We start from the raw sequence: 7411 nt of genomic DNA, 5'->3' as shown, positions 1-7411 counted from the left end.
GCCCAGAGAGGTTGAGTAACTTGCCTGTGGTCACATAGCAAGGCGGTGCGGGTGGGGGTAGGTGCTGAGATTTGAATCCTGGCCACCCTGACCCCCTACGTTCCTTGAAGGCTCAGCAGTAAAGAATCTGCCTGCAATGCGAGACGTGGGTTCAATCCCTAGGTAGGGAAGAGCCCCTGGAGGAGGAAATGGCAACCCACTCCAGTAGTCTTGGCTGGAAAATTCCATGGACAGAGGAGCCTGGCAGGCTACAGTCCATGGCGGGGTAAAGAGTTGGACACGACTGAGTGACTAAGCATGCACACACACACACACACACACTGATACCCAGTGTGTGCAAAAATTCCCACTCACACACGATCCTGTGTGTATGTTGCGAGGGCGCGGCTGTGCTCTTACACCTTTTACAGATGGGGAAACTGAGGTTGAAATCCTTTGTTGCAGGTGTCACAGTCAGGGAGAAGAGGGACAGGAACGTGGACCCAGACTCACCTCTCTGAAGCCAAGAGCTGTCCAGACTGTTGGATCAAGGATCAGGGCAAAGTCTTCATGAGGCTTTTAAACTGGGAGGAAAACCAGTAACAAATGGAGGAATCTCAGAAACCCCTCACAAGCCTAGAAATGCCAGGTAACAGATGGCCCAGCTGAAGGCTTGATGAGTCCAAGCCCATCGTGGAGTCCAACCTTTCAGCCCTAGACACACACCAGTCTCCCGGGGCTTAGTTCCTTTATCCATTAACGGGAGTGCGTGTGAACTGTGCCCACAGCCTGGAGTCCAGTAAATGTTGGCTTCTCACCATATTGACCTTGCAGTGATGCCATCCCAGACAGCGCCCCCTCTGCCCCACCCACCCCTAGTCAAGCCTGGGCATGATGATCCTGGCTGAATAGCCCCTGCCGTGTTAAGCATTACTCAGCGTTCTGCCTTGCCTCCAGGGTTTGGCCTCTGCAGGGGGGGTGGGGGTCGGGAGGAGGGTGTGGTGCGGTGGCTGTGGGGCATCCCTGTCTCTTCAGTCCTGCACCCTTTACTGAGGATTTACTCTGTGTGCCAAGATGTGGGTGCAGAAGACCCAGCCTCCCGAACAGCCACAGTCGGGATGGTAGCGCATTTACTCGTGTGTTTATTAAGCCCAGAGCATCGCCAGGGGAACCTCTGAATCCCTGCATAAAGGCTGAGACTGAGCCTCAGGGGGTGCTGGAGGCATAGCTGGGCTCACACAGCAAGTGGGTGTGTGCCAGGGGTGGGAGAGACTTGGACTCCATTCTTTCACGGGGATCCTTTCTGTGTGACCCCTAATAAGTCCTTGAGCCCCTTCCCTGCACATATCCTTTTCACACTTTACACACCCCCACGATCTGCTTTGAACAGCTGCCCACCCTCTCTGAGGCCAGGGAGCTGGGAGCAGGCACAGGGAAGGATGCCTGGGGCCAGGAGTCCCAAGCAGTAGAACAAGGTCTGGGTGCCCCAGGAGGAAGGGTATTCCTGGAGTACCTGCTGCCCCTCCATTATCTAGCAGCTAGATTTGACAGCAGCCCTCCCTGCCCTCACCACCTCACCAAGCCTCACCACCCTAATTCCCTGCCATCTCCTTTTCAGGCCCAACCAAAGGATCAGGGCCCAGATACATTGTCCCTGTCCAAGCCTTCAAGAAGCTGCCAGTCTGGAGCAGACAGGGCCAAGTACACGCACTCCCAGTACTGTGTGGTCAAGGCAGGGCTGGAGGAAGGAATGGGGTTGGAAGCACACTGCTGAGCCTGGAAAAGTAATGTCAGAGAAGACTTCCTGGAGGAGGGGCTTTTTGAGTAGGGTTTTGAGGAATGGATAGGAGTTCCCCAGCTGAGGATGAGTAACTGCAAAAACACCCAGTTTATCAAGCACCTGTTCTGTGCCTGGCCCTGTCCTTTACACCTTGTTTGACCTTCTCTCAAGTGAAAGTCTCAATCTTTACTTTCCAGGTGAAGGAATAGAGGTGTGATGGATAGGAATGATTTGCCCCAGTTTGCACTTTCTGGCTATTTCTGGCCCTTTTTTCCTCTTTTTTCTTTCCTTTTCACTATCTTCAGCCTTTGACTTTAGCAGAGAGGAGAGGGGGAATCTCATCAGAGAAGAAAACCACCTCTTAAATCCCTGCTATGGGGTTTAGCACATAGTAAATAATAAATATTTTTTGAGAAAATTATTCTTCCCACCAGTCCAGGTGGGATGATGACCCCATTTCACAGTAGAGAATACTGAGGCTCAGAGGGCTCTTGAGGGGGGTTCCCCAGCATACCTAGGAGCAATCCCCCCCACCCCCGCCCCGACATCAAAAACACCGCCTTCTGAAAAGCAGCGGAAGACCCCGCCCAGTTTTGGTCCCTGGAGTGTTTACTCTGCACCCACGGCAGGCGGGACCAGGCAGGCGGGGGCGGACAAAGTCCAGGGAATATAAAGGCCGGTCCAGCAGCGACCGGTCAGTCCTAGTTTAGAACTTAACTAACATAGCCATGCCTGGTCAGAGACCGGCAGCACCACATCGCTCTCGGATGTTGCTGATGCTGCTCATGTTCTCCTGGCTGCGGTCGGGAGGCGCCCTGTCTCTGACCCAGGAGCACCTCCAGACTTTCCAGGGACCTTCAAACGTGCACTCCAGCCCGGACATCTCCAGATTCCGGGAGTTGCGGAAACGCTACGAAGATCTGCTGACACGGCTTCGAGCGAACCAGACCTGGGAAGACTCGAACCCGGACCTCATCCCCCCTCCTCAAGTCAGGATAGTCACTCCAAAACGTGAGTAAAATTTCGGAGACCCCACCCTGGGCATCTCCAATCATCTAACTGGTGGTTCTTAGACCTACCGCCGAGCCTCAGTTTCCCCATCCGTGAACCAGGCAAGAAAGTTGCCCCTTGCGGGAGCAAAAGACCGGATGTGCAGCGGGACCAGGCGAGGCTTAGCCAATCTGAGATGTTACACCTCCAGGGGTCGCATGGGGAAACTAAGGCCAGAGAATCCAGCGCCTCCGCTGAAGACTCAAAGAACCCAGGAGAACCCAGAGACAAGGTCGGGCGAGGGGGTGTGGTCCCTGCCCTTGGATATAAGGAAAGGGCTGTTTGTACGGGGGATTTCCCGGGGGGGCAAAGATCCAGGTGTCCCGCGGAAGGAAGGGAAGCGGGGAGGACTGAGCGGTGCACTGAGATGCGCTAAACCTCCCTGGGCTGGTTCCGAATCTGATGCAATCGCGCGCCAAGACTCTGCTAAAGGTGCATGTGACTAGTGTCTTAGCGAGGGAGTGGAGTATATTCACGCTCTCCACCGAGCCTCCAGCAGGCGGAGCAGGCGCAAGATCTGGGCTGCGTTAGGAACTGGGAGGAGTCAAGTCAGAAGCTAGAGCTTTTATCCCACCTTAATCCCACTTGTGCCGTGGGACTCCAGGAGAAAGGAGGCAGAGACAGTGTTGGAATCGCAGACTCTCTAAAGATCAGATATACATTCATTCCCGCGGATACTAAGCATCTACTGTGTGCCAGGCACAGTGGTGACCAAGGAGACAGAAGTCGCTGCTGTGATTCTCATTTGGGGGAGGCAAATGATAGACAACCAAATGAAATCGATCGATGCCAATTTCAGTCAGGCTGGAGGGGTATGTTACCAGCCACGCTGAGATTCAGGGGAAGAATGTGGCCGGTAGACAAAGTAGCCTGTGCAAAGGCCCTGAGGTAGGATCCAGCTTGGGGTGTTGGAGGAAATGGCACAAACACCACCACCACCGTCCCGCGCTCAGCACACAGTGGGCCTGTGAGTGACTAGCTTTCTTTCCTCTTTTCCATAGTGCGACTTGGGCCAGGCGGCCACCTGCATCTGCGCATCCCCCGGGTCAACTTAACTGAGGGGCTCCCTGCAGCCTCCCGCCTGCATCGGGCCCTTCTCCGGCTGTCCCCGAAGGCGTGGAGCTCGTGGGACGTGACGCGGCCACTAGGGCGACAGCTCAGACTCGGAGGCTCCCGGGGTCCCTCAATACGCCTGCGACTGTTACCAAGACCGGACCAGTTGCAGGAGGCATTGCCTTCTGCACCGCCCCAGCTTGAGCTGCACTGGCGGCCAAGCGCCACCAGGGGGCGCCGTCACGCGCATGCTCACACTCGGGACGGCTGCCCGCTCCGGGAGGGGCGCTGCTGTCATTTGCAGAGCCTGCGCGCGTCGCTTGAGGACCTGGGCTGGGCCGACTGGGTGCTGGCGCCGCGGGAGCTGGACGTGCGCATGTGCATCGGCGCGTGCCCGAGCCATTTCCGGTCCGCTAACACGCACGCGCAGATGCAGGCGCGCTTGCATGGGCTGAACCCTGATGCTGCGCCGGCGCCCTGCTGCGTGCCTGCCAGCTACGAGCCGGTGGTGCTCATGCACCAAGACAGCGATGGCCGCGTGTCACTCACGCCTTTTGACGACCTCGTGGCCAAGGACTGTCACTGCGTGTGAGCGGCCCTGGTCCTTCATTTATGGCATGGACGCACTGGGAAGACTTTAGTTGTCCTTCCCTGTCTAGTGGGCTCCTGGAACCTGAAATACCCTATTCATAACCGTTGCTGTCTGCTCCCTCCCCCCCCAAACCTATGTATTTATATTTCTATTTATTATTAATTTATTGGGGTCGTCTGCCTGGGGACTAGAGGGCTGGGGAGGGGTGGTCTGACAGGGTGTGTGTTTATGAAAAACCCTGGCAATAAACGTGAGGCTGTCTGACCAGCCCTCTGTGGTGTCCAGGCTGGAGTCAATGACCTTGGGAAGAGCCCCACCCCCAGCCCCGTTGGCCTCAGTTCCCCCAGGGGATCTGATATGGGATGATTGAAACAGGCCAGGGAATGGGTGGCAGGACGTTCTCTGGGGATGCCGGGAAACTGGATGATGCTCATGATGTCAATGGGCTTCCTTGGTGGCTCAGACGGTAAAGAATCTGTTTGCAATTCAGGAGGGGGGCGGGGTTCGATCCCTGGGTCAGGAAGATCCTCTGGAGAAGGGAATAGCTACCCACTCCAGTACTCTTTGTGTGTGTGATTTTGTTTTTTAAAATTTATCTTTTAATTGAAGGACAATTGCTTTATAAAATTTTGTTGTTTTCTGTCAACACTCCCAACACTCCAGTATTCTTGCCTGCAGACAAAGACAGAAGAGCCTGGTGGGCTGTACATTTCATGGGGTGGCAAAGAGTCAGACACGACTGAGCAACTGACACTTTCTTTTCACTGTCAGGACATCCATGGGACCCACAGGCAGCCGGGGACATCCCTCTCGCTGTTTCTGTGTTTCTCTACCTCCCTGTTCCTCTGCTTTTGTTTCTGAGACCCTTTGGGGTCTTATTCTCCCTCCATGTCTTCTCTCTTGGTACTCCTGTCTCTGTAGGTATCTGGCCCCGTCTTGATCACCATCTTGCAGTCTCTCCCCCCATGGGGGTCCCCTTTCCAAACATGGGCAGCCCAGAGTCACGTCCATCTGCCATCAAGTGCACTGTGTGTGAATCCACCACCGACCTAGAGGAGTCCCCTTCCCTCTGCTGTTGTGGCACCTCCCTTCATGTTAATGGTGCGTCTATCCTTTCATATAAAAAGAGCATGCATGGAGGGACTTCCCTGGTGGTCCAATGGTTAAAATTCCATGCTTTCACTGCAGGGGACATGGGTTCAACTCCTGGTCAGGGAGCTGAGCATGGTTCATGCCTCATACCAGTGTCAAAAAAAAAAAAAAGAGAGAGAGAGTAGGGAGACAAAAGGTGTGAAATTTTCATGCACGTCATATCTCCCAGGTTAAATCCTTTTCTACTTAGGATCGTGGAATTGCTGAGATGTGCCAAGTCCAGCCCCCTCCTCACTTGCCTGTTCACCCTGAGGAACTGGAACAGGGGTCTGGAGGAGACAGTTCCAGCTCCAGCAGTGAGTGCAACGTGTCCCGAGAAGCCCCCCACCCAGAGGCAGATTGGAATGACTAGGTGCCCCTGAATGTATTTAATGTGTACCCACTTTGTGCCAGGCCTTGGCTGCACCCTGAGGAGAGGAAGTGACAAGGTAGGCAAAAACCACTCCATTACAGCTCGGTCAAGTGCAGGAGACAAATGAGAACAAGATAGATGAGTAAGAGAGCAGTCATAGGGGAGCAGCTGATTTGCAGTAAGGACTGCGCCAAGGAGTCAACCCAGGCAATGCATTAGTGAATGGATGGAGATAGATGATTGGGGGCAGGAGTTGGGGCTTGAGCCATGTAGGACCGGGATGCAGGGGTGCAAGGAAGCTGAAGACCCTCATAGGTCACCTCTCCCACTTTGGATCACTCCCAGGTGGTGTGATTCAATTAGACTCAATGTCAGGATGACCCAAAGGCAGCAGAGTCTACGCTGAGTCTTTCCCCAAACACCAAGCGTTGCCTTTGCTGGACGCCACTGCCCCTGTGTCTTTTCATGCCTCCAAGCTGGTCCCCCTGCCCAGCGTGCCTTGTCCTTTCTACTTCTCAAACACCTATGCATCCTTCAAAACCCACTCCAGATTCCCCTCTTACATACGGCCTTTTAAAAACGCCTTCCTTCATCTCTCTCTGGGGATCCTGGCTCTCACTTTCCCTCTGGTCCAGGCTTGACCTCCCAGGACTGGGGCTGTCTGTGTCCAGCTCTGTCTCCCGTAGTTTGAGGGCTTGACAGAAGCCAGGCTGGGGACAGCTGACAGGAAACCCAGCTGAGGCATGAGCTGGGCAGTGATGAACCCGCCTGAGGAAGAACCAGGAACGGCTTCTTGGAGTGGCAGTGGCGCTGTACCTAGACCCAGAAGGATGATTACGGTGTCTCAAGATACTAGAGCTAAAGCAACCTTAGAGACCAATTCTAATCACCCTGTTTTACACGTGGGGGAACCGACGCCCAGAGATTTCACGACGGGGTCAGGAATTGGACCTGTGCCTCCTGATGCCCAGGCCAGAGTTCTACACCTGCATACAGATGCTTAAGAGTAAGAAGATGTGGAAGGGGATGGCAATCTGGGCAGACAGATGGCATGCGTAAGGGGTGTCAGGAAATGAAAGCTGCAGGAGGGAAGTGAGCTTGATGGGAGAGGAGGCCCAGATCAGAAGGGCAGAGGAATGGGAGAGGGTGGTGAGTTGGACAGGGCTGGGTCCACGCAGGTCTCAACCACCAGGCTGAGAATCTGGGGGCACTGGGGAGCCATAGAGGGTGTGTGAGCAGGGGAGGAGCACAGTTCTATTCTTGAGTTATAAAGACCCTTCTGAGGCTGGTGTGGGCTGCCTTGGGGGCCAAGACTGGATACCAGGCATCTGAGAAGGGGGCCTGAAAGAGACAGAGGGGAGAGACTGGGTGGTTGGGAGCAATTGAGGAGTCTCAGAGTTCTTGTCTTGGGAGCTCAAGAAATCCGCACTCTGAGGAGCCCGCTCACCAAGCC

The 7411-nt window shown here is 54.8% G+C and overlaps 1 protein-coding gene across 1 annotated transcript; it reads left to right on the top strand.

Annotated features, from left to right (window-relative positions):
* Nucleotides 1–2473: 2473 nt before the first annotated feature.
* GDF15 (growth differentiation factor 15) lies at nt 2474–4950 on the top strand. The gene is made up of 2 exons (XM_010847283.1): nt 2474–2770; nt 3811–4950. Exons 1-2 carry the CDS (start codon nt 2488–2490, stop codon nt 4452–4454), a joined length of 927 nt encoding a protein of 308 aa, XP_010845585.1. The 5' UTR covers nt 2474–2487; the 3' UTR covers nt 4455–4950.
* The last annotated feature ends 2461 nt before the right edge of the window (nt 4951–7411 follow it).

This window comes from Bison bison, unplaced genomic scaffold (genome assembly GCF_000754665.1).
Source record: "Bison bison bison isolate TAMUID 2011002044 unplaced genomic scaffold, Bison_UMD1.0 scf7180017864248, whole genome shotgun sequence".
Classification (NCBI taxonomy): domain Eukaryota; kingdom Metazoa; phylum Chordata; class Mammalia; order Artiodactyla; family Bovidae; genus Bison; species Bison bison.
The sequence above is the reverse complement of the archived record's forward strand: the minus strand, read 5'-3'. Positions and strand labels throughout refer to the sequence as shown.